Source organism: Physcomitrium patens, chromosome 17 (assembly GCF_059467195.1).
Source record: "Physcomitrium patens ecotype Gransden chromosome 17, ASM5946719v1, whole genome shotgun sequence".
Lineage (NCBI taxonomy): Eukaryota > Viridiplantae > Streptophyta > Bryopsida > Funariales > Funariaceae > Physcomitrium > Physcomitrium patens.
Genome location: NC_143426.1, coordinates 12,496,251 through 12,511,357, shown reverse-complemented (window position 1 = coordinate 12,511,357; position 15,107 = coordinate 12,496,251). Strand labels below are relative to the sequence as shown.

General features: G+C 34.7%; 1 protein-coding gene across 3 annotated transcripts; it reads right to left on the bottom strand.

Annotated features, from left to right (window-relative positions):
* Nucleotides 1–5,104: 5,104 nt before the first annotated feature.
* On the bottom strand, nucleotides 5,105–10,988 carry LOC112294709 (uncharacterized). 3 transcript variants are annotated; one of them, XM_024545465.2, is made up of 14 exons: nucleotides 10,012–10,988; nucleotides 9,697–9,798; nucleotides 9,478–9,579; nucleotides 9,254–9,355; nucleotides 8,150–8,251; nucleotides 7,866–7,967; nucleotides 7,535–7,636; nucleotides 7,234–7,335; nucleotides 6,909–7,010; nucleotides 6,672–6,773; nucleotides 6,428–6,529; nucleotides 6,068–6,169; nucleotides 5,780–5,870; nucleotides 5,105–5,631 (listed from the first exon to the last, which is right to left on the bottom strand). In XM_024545465.2, the coding sequence occupies exons 1-14, from the start codon at nucleotides 10,488–10,490 to the stop codon at nucleotides 5,404–5,406; spliced, it is 1,920 nt and encodes a 639-aa protein (XP_024401233.1). In that variant the 5' UTR covers nucleotides 10,491–10,988; the 3' UTR covers nucleotides 5,105–5,403. The 3 variants fall into 3 exon arrangements, with proteins under 3 accessions (XP_024401233.1, XP_024401234.1, XP_024401235.1); XM_024545466.2 differs by having other exon boundaries at nucleotides 7,541–7,636; XM_024545467.2 differs by lacking the exon at nucleotides 7,535–7,636.
* Nucleotides 10,989–15,107: the final 4,119 nt, after the last annotated feature.

Sequence of the window (15,107 nt, the reverse complement as noted above, 5' to 3'; positions counted from 1 at the left end):
TCAATTTTGTTAGCCATTGCAACAAATACTTCAAATAATAAACCACAAAGATAACTCTTGAAAAAACCTTGTCTCTTAATAATATGAAGTTAAAAGTAAAATACATAAAATTTGATTTTATATGATAATAATTTTTCACAAGAAAAAAATCTAGTTTAGGCACCTAAAAGAAAGCTTGTGTTTATATTATGAAGAATTCATAAGTATTTTTTTATTTGATGAATGAATATAATCTTTAAACATAGAGTAAAATTTAAAAAGAAAAAAATATGTTAAAAAATAAATTTTCCGATTAGAATAAGTATCATATAGCTAAATCCTTAAAAATCATGTATTATTATGTGAACCTTATTTTTCTTTATAGTATATATTAATTTAATATCTAAAAATAATATAAGTTTTATCTTTTTAAAGTAGAACATAAAAACTCTAATTATTTTAAATAATTACTTGTTGAGTATCATTAAATATCCTTTGTAAAACAAAATTAAACTTGTATAAATGAATATTATAGATAGCTAATCTTTTGTTTTTTAGGGACGTCACCTATAAAATCCTTGTAGTAGAAGTAGTTATACATAATTATAAAAATTTTAAAAATGGTTTTATATATAATAAAAATTATAATTATTTTTTATTTTTTATTTAATATTATCTTTAAATTAAATAATTTAAAGGATAACTAGGATATTTTTAATTTCTATAAGAAAATTTCTTGACTTACATAAGAAATAAATATATTGATCAAATTTAATTACATTCAAAAAAATTATATCGCTATTTAATGGAGCAAGAAAAATTTTGCAAGTTACAAAAAACCAAAACCTTCAATTATGTATCATTTAAAAATTATGTAAGTGAAGAATTGAGTGATTTTTTATATTAAAAAATATATAAATATTTCATCCAAACTTTCTCTTTTACAATCCTTTAGAACAATCTATCATTTATGCAAAAGAAATTAATTTCTTTAATACATGTATTAATAATAGTATCAAAATTATTTTTTAAATGTATGTATGACAATTGTATATTAGGCTTTCAAAGTTGTCTTCCTTGCAAATCTGAAAATAAATCTACAAGGTACCATCCTCAAATCCTAGAAAGTCTTTATGCTATCTATAATTAATAGATAGCTAAGCTTTGAATAAAGTATCTAAAGCTTTAATAAATCGTTCAAGAATTACACTCACCTAGGGCATCATAATAAACTATTAGGCTTGAATTCATTCATTTATATAAACCAATAGTTTAATAACACCTTATAAAAAGACAAAGGCAAGAAATTAAAGACCACATAGAATTTACCACAACCACTTAAGCAATTTGGAGCAATAGAATGCATATTTTGATATCTAATTCATCAAAAGTTTTAATAAAAACAATGAGATATGTAGCCAATTAGAGATAGTTTTTGTCTCTTGTGGTTTATCCCATTGGTTTATTCCTTGTGAGTTGTTTTATATAAGAAACTTAAAAAATCAATATCTCTTGAAAATATATATATATATATATATATATATATATATCTTAAGAAGTGTATAAAGATTATTGTAGATTTAAAAAAATTGACCATTAAAAATTGTTAAATTCCACCATTGATTAATTAATTAATTAATTAATTTAAAATAAATTATCAACTAAAGTAAATCTTTGAAATTTAATAAAATTTATCTCACATCAAAGAGCAAGATAAAAACAGATTAATAGACAAAAAAATAGATTTTTTTAAAAAATAAAACATTGAATTTTTAAAAGTAAATTTATTGATTTAAAATTTAAAATATTATAGTTTTTAGGATAAAAGAAAAAAATAATAAAATAACTCTGTTTCTATAGTTAAATAATAAATAATTATAAATATTAAATATATATATATATATATATATATATATATATATAATTTTAAGGTTTAATGATAGCATCAACCATAGCTGCTATTTTAAGTTGACTTAAATTTTTATTACTATTTTTTGTAAATTTAAATTCATTGGGATTTTCATTAAATAAAGAATTATAAATAAGATTAGATAAAACATTTTTATTTTATTTATTTACATATAAAAAATATTTAGTAACTAATACTAATCACAAGATTTATATTAAAGAATTATTTGAAAATAAGGTTTTATTTTAAGAATGATGTTAATATCTAAATGACACTTTTAGTCTAATTACAACTTATTTTCATCATAAACATATTAAATATTTTGTGATAGCTTTTGTCTTGAAGCATAATTGAGTTTGTTATGACATGTCTTTGTAATAATTATTTTTTAATATTATCATAAATTATCAAAAAAAATTAAATATATTATTTATAATTTTATTTCTTTTAAAATACCTTATTTATAAAATAAATAATTAATTAATTATAATGGAAGATAAACATATTTAGCACCATAAACTTAAAATAAGCTCTTAGTATTTGATGAAATTATTAAAAGTAGATACAAAATCTTATCAAGTTCTAATTATTTTATTCTAAAATAGATTTTAAAATCCCAACAATTATCAAAAGTGGTATTATTTTTTAAGCATAAAAAAATATTAAAATCCCAAAATACTTATCAACTATCTTCCTATAATATATAAATTAAGATTTCTAGCTAACATCATCCAACTTATTTAAACTTTATTAGAATTTCTATAGCCACATAAAATTCACAATAAAAATATTTTACAACTTAAAAATGTGTCTTGGTTATCTTGTGGTCTTTAGAAAGATTCTACATAACTTTCTTATCACCTAGTATACATTAAAGCAAAATTAAATCAATCTTATATTGTCATTCTTATTCTTGTAGTCTAAAAAATAGACCAAGATTCTTTAAATCTTTTATTTATGATAGTAGTTATTTAAGTATCTATTAAATTTAAAAACGTGTATTCACTTAAATATTAATTTTTCATGTTCTAATACTTCTTTTTATATTATATACAAACATAATATCTTTTGACAAGTCTATATAAATTTTTTTTTTCTTTTTGTACTAAAACATGGTTGTATGCTCCTCTAAGCAATCTTAATTTTTTTGCCAAAATTTCTCTAAATTTTCTAAAACCAATCATAACATACTAGTATTATTCTAATTTTGATACATCATTAGTTGTTATCTATAGCTTTATGTTGACTAATGTTTTGGACTTTGTGTATTAAATTATAAAAGATAAAAAATAATAATGATATTTCTTTTTAACATTTATTACTTATACATAGAATAAATGTTATTTTATAACATTGTTTTTACCAACAAGGTAATATTTTTCATAGCTACAAATAGAAAAAACAAATTAATAAATTAAATTAATATGTAATTTTTTTTATTATCTATTAAAAAATTTCTTTTAAATCCTTTTAGTTTATAGTAGTTGAAAGAAACTTATTAATTCAGTCTATAAAATATTATAGTAAAACTATTGGCACTAAAAATAAATTCTTAAGATATACAGTTTAAAATGAATTTATTATTTTTTTATATTTATAGAGTACAAGTTGAATATTTTATCATTCTTATAAAAGGAATTAGAAGGTACGTTTTTCTACCAAGTATAGGAATTAAGAGCCACTTCTCATCAGCTACAATCACATGCAAGTTGTTACAATTTAACAAAATAATTGATCATAAAGTACAATTTTAATTGTAAACTATAAATTTTTGTCTCAGTGTTTTTTTCTTTTTTTCAATTACAATTTCTAAACATGGTTATAAATATATCTAATAATGTATTCTTTTAAAAAGTTGTGATTTTTCTAACCAATACCACTATGTTCATTTTTATTTTTTTTATGAAATTGCTCAAACATACTAATTTTTGGTTCCTTTGTATTAGTTGCAAAAACATTTATGAGATTCAATTGTATTGCATAGCTCTTGGTGTGTCCTTTTTTTACTTTGATTTGTAATATAATCAAAGTAAAAGCTGCATCAGCTTAGCACTGCGTTTGCTTCTAGAATGATCACCTAATTCGATACCCACAGCTGCCCGAATTAATCGCTGTGAACCCCAACTTGCCGGCCAAAGTCTACCGCTAAATTATGTGCTACTTTTGTCGACACTTTTGACATTCAAGATCACGCACTACCAGCTTGGTGTGCGCTAACTCGACGTCGACCACTGGAAGAAAACTGTGACTCAAGGCTGCTGGGTCCAAACAATAAACCTTGTGAACAAGGCTGCCCCCTCGCTCGATGGGTTCACCACCGAAGAGGTTTACAGTCCGCGAAGAGAATCTGAAACCACCCTGAAAATCTGATATTGCCCCTACATCGACCGATTCTCGAAACCACTAACAACAATCTAATCGACAGAATGCATGGAACTGGCGATGAAGCGGGAAATGCGAAAACAAGGAATAAGTCTGATGTAAGCACAGTTGGTTGCCGATAATATTCACCAACAAAGCCAATGAGAGAGTTTCAGTACAGTCAATATCGCTCTGTTCGACACTGCAAATCCAGGACCACAATGTTCGCAATTGGGAGCAGCTGAGGCTGGTTTCGGTAGCACTTGCCTGACACTATATGGTACTCGGAGGAATTTTTATGAAATATAATTTGATTTGTTTTTATTAAAAATTTCTAAGAGACGGTGATTAATTCTTTATTATTACAATTGCTTAAGAATAAGAACTTGGCATTAACAATTGTTCCAAGATGTGAATTTACAACTTGAACATTTTATTTTTTTTCTATAAAACACTTTCATAACTTCAATTTTAAATGCAATGTAATCAGATTTCTAGCTATATATACATACAATTACAAAGAAAACAAATTTAGATTAATAGACATCCACAACTATTAAGCCTTGCCATGTGTTAAAAAATCTAACAAATTGTAATCGTTGCTAGAAAGTTTTTGCAGTTCTCAACTTTTTGTAACACAAAACATATATTTTTTTTGTGTGTTCTTTAGATTTCTTGAGATGCACCAAAATATCAATCAGCTAACAAATAACAAAGTCATTAAGAGAAACAAAGAAAATGTCATTCATAAAATGTTGATAGGCAACTGGCATATTCATAAATTCTAAAGCCGTAACATTGTTTTACACCTGCGTCTTCCATACACTTGTATATCATTGGAGCAGACACCATATATGAACACCAACAGTCACCTTCTGGATACAAAATGAAGCACTTAACAAGTGCATACCAGGACACACAATCCTTACGAGCTTCTTGTTATATGAAAGAACCACCCGAGGTTAAAATCAAAACTTGGATAGCCTTTTCCTGATGCGTCAGCACTACCTTACCCTTAGAGACTAGGAGGCCGGATAGCTCGCCTACAACCTTAAGTCTAAATTACAATCTCAGAATAAGATACACTTTACATAGATCTTGATAACTAAATCTTAAACCCGCTATGTACAACTCAATCTCATAAAAATGGTGGATTATGATGAACGGAAAGCATCTGCAACAACCACACTACTAACATCGCTACGTGGTTCAAACTCGGATGACAGGGTTTTGACTGAGGACCTTGTGTCTGTATTTGAATCAAACTCGGATGGTATTTCTCTGATTGAAGTTTGAGTGCTTCGTTGATTTCGCTCTGAGAGAGTTTCAAGCAGCCTCCGTGATGTCCTCCGCCTGGGAGGCTTAAAATCGACATCATCGATCTGCAACATAGCAACACTGGGTCCTCAATCATCTGACAAGCTGTAGTTTTCGATATTACTTACGGCATCAATGACCAGATACAAGAGCTCATCTGGTACATCAGATAGAAGCATTCATGCATATTGAAGGTGGATAGATATCACTTACGTTAGTGCCATTTTCAATCAACTCTGCCAAGGTGAGATCATTCAAGGCACCTTCCTCGTCCCCAAGCAACTTTTTCACCTTTCCACGCACTCTGAGGAACACACCCACAAGACTCCGTTTTTACTCAGACGTCTATCACACATGTAAACCAAGTCCTCTAAATCTTTCAAGAACCTGTAGACCTTTCCAAATTCACAAACTTGGATGTAATCGCAAAAAGCAAAAAGCATTTGATAAACACACCCTAGTTTTCTGTAAATGTAGCTAAGTAGATCCAAGTAGACGTACCTCAAAGTGAAATTGTTATTGGGTTCAAGATCATCAGCACTATTTAGATCCGCCAGAGCACCATGAAGGTCACCGAGTTTTCGCTTCACATCACCTCTTACTCTGCAAATGGACTTTCGAATGAGTTTACAAACCCCATATATTTGGACGTATGGACGAAGTACAAAAGTTGTCGATTCACGTGTTACCAGTTTTGTTTAAAATCACCAAAGTATCATTAAACCATACCCTAGACCTCTTAACTTGAAAGGAACACAACAACTACTATTTGCGGAGAAACTTGTCAGCTCACAAAAAGCATGTGATCATGAAATGGCTATTAGACAGATTAACAAGGAATATGAAGTTAGTTTAACATACCCAAGGATCCAACTGCTTTGCGGGCTGAGTTCATTGGCCCTGTTGAGATCTCGGAGTGCATCTTTGTAATTGCCCAGCTTTCGTTTCACGTTGCCTCGAGCTCTGTTCAAACAAAGTTTCAAACTATACATAATCAGCCCAACGATTGTTTAAATACTCCTGCAACAACCAACATGATTACCTGATCCAGACTCTGAAAGAAAATATTGAACACAAAACGTGCAATGAAGACAAAATTGGATACCTGAGCGTCACATGGTTGTTTGGCTCGACTTTATCGGCTCTATTGAGAGCCACGAGGGCTCCCTTGTAATCATTCAACAAATATTTGATTTTCGCCAAAATTCTGAAAGAGACAAGAGTTATCACCCAGTTTAGCATTAAGAAATGTCGTAGTGCTGTGCATGACAAGGATTTAAACTTGTCAACATCCATGTATGCTAATGTAATCAAAACCCCATATATTAAGTTAGGCATGTACTTGAGAGTGTTCTCATGGTTACGCATAGCACGATCTGCTGCTTGCAAATCCGTTAAAGCCTCTTCATAATCTCCCATCTCATATAACAGCTCGCCACGAGCTCTGCACAAACCACATTTAAAATTTACCTTAGGTACGAGGTGCTAAAACTGACTGACTAAGATTGAATAATTGAAGTGTGTGATAGTGCCTATGAATGTGAACTAGCTATGAGATGACACAAAATTCAAAGACAGATAGTAACCTACGTAAGCCAACTGATTCTTGACAAAACCAGCACCAAACCATCAATTGTTAAAAATACTGCAATATCAGAAGAAATTACCTCAAACCACAAACATCATCAGGTTGCATTTCTAAAGCTTTGTTCAAATCTGCAAGCGCAGCTGGAAACTCTTTCATTTGGAACTTCACCTCTCCTCTAATCCTGCAGTCACAATAGTATCAAGAAATCACGTTCAGTGCCTCAATTCGCAAAGATCAGACAGAGGAGCTTAGCAGAGGAATTCAAATTTAGTCTTTCCACGGGATGAGTAGAAGCTGATACACGATAAATTATTCAAAGAAGTTTTCCAGGGAATTAAGGTATCCTAAGGACTTGGACCGTCGTCATAGAGGTAGAAGACCTATACAAAGAACCGCTTGTTGAATCGAGCTCCATAGCTTTCTTTACATCAATAAGGGCTTGATCTAGTTTACCAGCACGTAACTGCACATCTGCTCGATACCTGTCAAAATTGTCAAAATATTGAATTAAGCGTATACTCACCAGGAAAGCAGTTGTACATATTTCCCGCCATCCATTACATAGACTAATTCTAAATTTAAGTAGCTTAAGATTTGACCACCAGAAATAGGTATAACTGCCACTACTATGTAGAACAGGTTAACACAAATGATATCTGGAATGCTTCCTGCTCAACTTAACCTTAAGATTCAAAGTACTAGTCTCAGCACCTGAGGATTGAGGAACTTTTAGGCTCCATTCGATGAGCCTTGTTAAGGTCAATAAGCGCCCCTTCAAAATCACATAGATTGAATTTCACTACGCCCCGAACACTGCAGAACAATAATCATGACTAACAAATTAATAAAGAGAACCACCAGTATTCTGAACAGGAGATTCAGATATCTTTTCTAAGACTCTTATTAAACTGATTATACAAAGTCAGGCACTTGGTAAGCCTTCAGCTGCTTGATTTGTTGCCAAATCAGCAGCTTCTCTCCTCACATGTACATACCGAAGCACATCCAGGTCGTTCGGCTCGATACGATCTGCAGCATCTAGATCCACCAAGGCCCCAGCATAGTCATGGAGATAGCGCTTAACTCGCCCTCGAAGTCTGCAACACATCAAATGAAATTACAAATCGTTATGATTTTCATGACCCACCTGTTCCAGTTTTAAAAGTCAAATAAAAAAAGGGAAGACGACAAAAAGAAAAGGACCTCTCACACGCGCCACCGTCCTCATGCAAATTGATGGAGTGAGAGAAGATCCGCTTCAAAAACTGCTCAACTAAGAAAACAATTGCAGTCATCGAGGTGACACTGTTCACTTGAACTGGTCAACGATTTTATCATTGCGTCTTTCCTTCTAACGATTGTGATATCCAAAGCATTGTGGCTTCGAAACAATGTGCACCACATTAATTGAAGTTTAGAAAATAATAGAACTAAAAATTACGAGACAATGCGGTTAACAAAACACATTATGGTGATTAAGTCCCAACCAAAAAATCCAGCGGGTTGGATCCTATCTGCTGAAATGTGGTTCGCAAGCCCCATTAAAATCTAACTGACACAATTGTAATAAAGAATAACAAAGCCAATTTGCAACATAGAGTAGCCTTTTAAATAGCATGGCCCACAATAAACAGACCGAAGCGTGTAGATCGAAACTTTAGGAGGGACCCAGAAAATTGTCAGGTCTCAGTGGGGTACAAGCTAAGCTTGGAAAAAGTGCATGAAACCAAGTATACTACTCAAATCCCAACAACTGCAAGCTTTCGGTGACAACATATTGTAAACGGGGAAATATAAATGAGGCAATTGGCAGATATCGTGCCGCATGAAGATCCCCCGATCCACCACCATATCCACAATAGCTGACTCTTACCCCTTCTTCGAAACTAAATGTATAATTTGGAAACCACATAACGTAACAAGTACTAACAATGCTAACAAAGTAGAAAATGGCCTCCAAAGAAGATCATCTTCTCGCTAACTGGAAAAATGTGGTTTCCAAATTCGAGAATTGAAAAATACACAAAGGACGGGACGTTAGGGTAAAACTTTCATGGAAGAGGGCCGGTACTAAAGAGTAAGTTAGTGCTTTGTGATACCTCAAAGTCCACATGTCGTTCGGTTGCAAACGATTCGCAGCATTCAGAACTTGCAAAGCGCCACGACGATCTCCAAGAGCCGATTTAGCGGCGCCCAAAGCCCTGAATTCCGCACAGAAGAGCCGTCAGCTAAAGCAGCAGCACCCAAAGTTCACATCATTGATACAAAACAGGACGCGTGGTACATCTGAGAGAAAAAATAAACCCAAAAAATCGCAAAATACCTCAAGGTGAAAGTGTCGTCGGGTCTCAGACGATTCGCGCGAGACAGATCATTTAATGCCCCTTCGTAGTCATTCATCCAGCACTTCACGTCTCCACGCAGCCTTCATCCACCACAACACAGAGTCTGAGAACAATATGCGCCATTCCAAGCATTTCAGTGAAACGTAAGAAGCTTTGGGGTTTTGATGCTGATTTAGTGCAGGGAAGAAAGTACATACTGCAGTATGAAGCTGTTGTTGGGGTCCAGAGAATCTGCCTTGTTCAGATCAGCAAGCGCGCCCGGATAGTCCTTCATCATAAATTTGATGACGCCCCTCGACCTTCATACCAACCATGTGTGATAAATAAACAAAAAAATAAACAACTAGTTTGATTTTCCCCCACTTCTTACAATGCCGAGAACTGGCAACTCGGCAGCCCCTCGACTAAAGAAACCGCCCCATTACAATAATTCGAGCAAACCGCCCCAATTCGAGCAAACCAACTACAGAAACTTCACGAGATTAGTGCCGTGAAGATCTCGTGTAGCCAACCTGAGGGAGAATGCACGAATGTTTTTGCATCCGGCTGGGGCGCGTAACAGCTTCTTAGCTTTGAGCTTAAAACGCCAGCAGTAGAGAGAAACAACGGGACTTTCCTTCGGAGCAGGGGGCTCGTCCGCTACAACCTTCCGATTTCGACTATCTTCAGAAGAATTCCACAGTGGGTCGATCCCCAGAGAGCGAGACACCAAGTCCACATTCCGCTGCAAACTAGTGAGACTAACATCAAGGCTGGAGGGTCGCGAGTCACTCTTGGTGCCGAGCTTCTTCTTCACATGAGTTTCCAGCACACCGATCTGGTTTTTGAATCCCGACAGCTGCTCTTTCAAAGCGAGACGCTCTTTAGGTGCGTCCACGACCGAGTCCAACACGGATGCAATTGTATCAATATCACCCATGATTTGCGAGAAGACGTCATCTCCGCTAACAGTTCTACTCGTGCTTGCACTGTCTCCTTGAGTCCGATCCATCACCAAAGCCACCACTACCCACACGAAAATTCACACACATAACCCAACTCCCACCCCCATTCCCAACAATTCACTCACCCCAACGACAATAAACCACAAGACACCATTTCCACCCAATGTGCATATAGTCCCTAAGACTCTTGGCACACTTCCAACTACTGTTCGAATACCCTAAACCCCACCTTCACCGACCAGCATCGCACGCACCACTACACTCCACTCCACCCTATCTCTCCTTCCTGGGGAAAACTCCAAACACGTAAGCCCGCAGGTTAAGCTACTAAAATGCTTCTTCTACTCCAGTGCAACTACAGTCCACACAGACAACCCACAATTTGTCAGTGTCACCACCAGAAAGGCTGTTAAAGGCTCTCACACACAACTGTGCCAAACCGCGATCTTATCACCACCACCCTGCACAGCGTTTGATGCTAGACTATCCTATGCCATCCCTGGCTCTGCTTGATTGCTACACCCCAACACAAAGAGAACCAGACCGGTAAATGGCAAGTTTCGGACTGCATGTTCATTATCAACCATGCCGTTCCTACTGCTGATGCCATCCCCACTCCGTCTATTCTCTCTCTCCGTCCACTTGATGCTCCATAGCCATGGATCCCACCTCGCCACGGCCACACCCAAGTGGCAGCGAGGTCGGTAGAGGTCGGTACCTCCCCCCCCCCCCCCCTCGTTTAGGTGGTCGGTTGCCACTGGCGTGCAGTACGAGGTTTTCACTCAGCGTCCCCTTAAGTGCACATTCAAAATCCCCCCCCCCTGCATTATTATGGATGTTATCGGTTATAGGGGCCCACCTCCACCGCGGTTTCATACCCCCTTTGTTTGCTTGGCAACTATATTCTGGCTTAACCCATTTGGTGATTTAGAGCCTTACCTTGATGTCAATTCATATCCCTTCATAGCACTTGGAGCACCCTCTTGCACAAGGAATAGAACTAATATTGTATGACTATTCTGGGTTCCTTCACATGCCCCAAGTACTACTTCTTCTGTGTTCTCCAATTTCACTCTAATAAAGATTACTTCATTTGATTTCGTGTATTAAAAAAGGTGTTGGAAACAACAACTACAGCTCTTTCTTGATTAATTGACACCTTGATAATCAAAGTTGTAGCGGAATCATGGTGTGGTAATAATATGCATGCACTCAGAAAGTTTGGAATTTATACACAATCAAGCTGGATGGAGTTTTCAAAAAAAAAAATTGACAATAAATCATTATTTTAATTTTATTAATTAGAAGAAAGTTTAACATGATAGTATGATTATTATTATTATTATTATTATTACTATTGTTATGTATACCACACATGTATGAATGAATCACAAACTCTACACTATATTTGAATTCAACAAAGTAACATGAATACCTAAGAAAATTCAATGAATGAAAGAAAAATTAAATGTTATTGTGGGAGAAAATCAAGTCTATTCTTCATTTCTAGACTTATTTTTTCACATAGTTTCACAAAAGTCAACTGCAAAGACTTCAGGGCAATTCTCAAAAGGATGAACTTCAAAAGTCTCACATGGAGCTCCATGTCATTGGCCATGCTTAAAAGGTTAAAAAGCATCCCAGCCTCAGAGATACTACACCCCAAAAAGCATCCTCTTGTATTCAACTTGAACCAAAAGAGTGGAAGAAAAAATTGCTTTTACAACTGTGTAATTTCTAAATTTAAGACCTTCAATAGTTGTGAGTCAACCCTCCAATCCCCTTCTCCATAAAGTTAAGGAAAGTCATCCATCAAGATTAAAAATATTTAAGAAAAAATTTACATACATATATATATATATATATATATATATTTCAACCTTGTACAGTGATCTAAAATATTCTCATCAACATCAGAGGGCAATTATTAAAAATACATATATAATAAACTTACAGGAAATTTCTTTGGAACATACACATGGCCTGATTTAATGAACCTTCTCCTCGAATATTGACCTTTTGACATTTTGAACTTTCTTAAAATTAAGGATTAAAAAAAACAAATCAATGTACAGCTTTGACAATGGGTGTTTAGTTTGCTGTATATGTATCCATGTCTGGCTGTCTGGCTTTCTGTCTGTCTGTACGTATAATTTGGAGAATTAATTCTACAATATTCAATTATTTTACACATGTTATTATTGACTTATTTGTAAATTAAATAAAATTTCCTTAAATCCATTTTACTCTTTTGACACCTCTTCTCACAAAAAGATGGACACAAATTTGTGAATTAACATAGCCCAGTTCACTTACTTGTTGTGTTTGTGGGGTGCAATTAGAATTGTATAACAAACCATGGATATGGTCTTGAATAATGCCGTGGACTTGAATGTATGGCAAAAATCAAAGCTCATAAAGTTAAAACTATAACACCCAATGCAGTAATTTCTTCAGGAATGGGATGTTTCAGCCACTGACCAACGGCAGGCTAGATAAGGTCCCTCTCGCTTTAATGGAATCTTTCTTTCTGCAATGCCCGCTTCAGTCTCTGGCTCAAGTCACAAAAATCCAGGCCCATGATTTGTGGGTTCTGCAGATACCTTAAACGAACCCAGATCAGATTCGCTTCAAAACCCTACAGAACCTTAGCACAAATGAAAAAAGGATGTCATTTTTGGTCCGATCTAATTCAGTGCTGAGACGAATCTTTCTGAAGAAATCAGGAGAACAAAAGTAAATAATTCCTCTTCTTCACAGTTTTATTATGCGCATCGAAAGGTGTGGGATGCATCTTCCCTGAAAAAAAGACACGCTTTTCAGGATACGCCACGGTATTAGGCACCACAGTCACACGCCCCGGCTGCTAATCAGTCCCCCTAGAACCGACCCTCCTTCCACCTCAGCAGCATCCAACTGGGAATTTAATCCTAGAGTCATGGTTTGCCATAACCTTGAGATTAAAAAACGAAATCTCCTAATCTCGTCCCTTGAGATTGTTTCGAACCCAGTGAGAAAAAAGGGATTTTATAGGTTCCTGGCCAGCTGGGCCGTTGCAATGAATAGTTAACAAACAGTGAAAAAGCAAATGGGAGCAACAACAGAAAATTATGGTGCTATTGAGGGTTAATAATATTAATATTAATATATTTATATGTGGCATTGGCGTGCAATGTAAGTGACAGAGATCATCCTGGATTTGTGGCCCTGAACTCGTGCCGTCATTATCCGAGGTCTGCAGGTAGGTCAACTGGTTTTGGCTCATCCCCACCCCCCCACATCTTTTTCTGATACCCACTAAGAGTCCTCTTTTGTACATTCATCCAATAATTCATTCATTCATCCAAATGTACGGATGCGTTCCCCCGCCGTCCATGAAATTCCCGCCACGTCAGCGTTGTCTATCTGCCTCGCCGTTTAATTTTTATTCTTTCTCCTTTGCTATTTCTTTTTCTTTTTATTGCCACCTGGGTTTTTGTTCGCTCCTAGGAATAGTTTTCTATCATTACAGCTATCAGTTCGTGAGTTCTCACGGTTTTAGGGCGCGGTTCTGGTGATGGGGTCTGTGCCTGATTGCCAGGCTCCACTGTGGCATCGCTCCATCACTGCCAAAAGAAGTTGTAAATGGGCGTCCGAGGCCTGGTTTGATTAGATCAACTCCCTACCTTTTTTATAGGCATGTCTTGATTATTCCTTAATTGTTGTTGTGATTATTCTTGTTATGTCATTAAGGTCACTAATTTAATCTTTTTTTGTCCAAGAGAGAAGAGTTCAGTGCGGGACGTATCTCAAATCATGGCCTGCTCGAGTACATAGCTTACAAGTGGCGTCTTCCTGTGAAGCCAAGAGGGCAGTGTGCCAGTCTTGTCTTCCACCTCTGGTTTCATGGCATTTTATTTTGTTTTATTATTAAATGTTGTTGTTTTAATAGTTTCTGAGGAAGCATCATTTTGATTCTTGCATGGCTTTCAAAACCCACTTGGCATTTTACTTACTTATTTATTTTTTGTTCTATATTTTGTGTCTACTAGTAGAAATGGATTTCAAATTGAGGAGGAACTTGGCTTTTCATTTTCTTAAATAAATGTTTTTGCAATGGCTGATGCTTTTTGCATGTGATTTGCTTGCAGGATATTAGACCAGTTCTTATGTTTGGCATGTATGTGTGTGGAAGGAGAATATGATTATCACAAGTTTAATGTGTTTACCTGTTCTTAAATGGAATTAATAAAACAATGGCTTTGCAAGATAGTCAACTTGAGTTTTCAAAGGAATATATATATATATATATATATATACATACATACCTACATATTTGTAATTAGAATTAGGAAAGTCACTTGCTTGAACATTTTTCATAATATTGATGCTTTCTAGAAAACCCAAGAATCAGTGTGTGTATGTCTTTTTTCTTAAAAAAACAAAAAAAACAAAAATAGACCACTAGTATATAAATGATTTATGGGTAGAGTGTTTCCATCTTATTGATACCTTGTTAGGTGGTAAAGATATTAGTATTAACAAATTTTTGTACATTAATTATTGTTATTATCTACAGTCTAAATGTTCAATTTCTGTTTTACAAATGTGTGGCAGCTTGTAACATTACATATATAAAATAAATAAATAAATAAAGAAGACTTGTGCATGCTGAAAAATATACT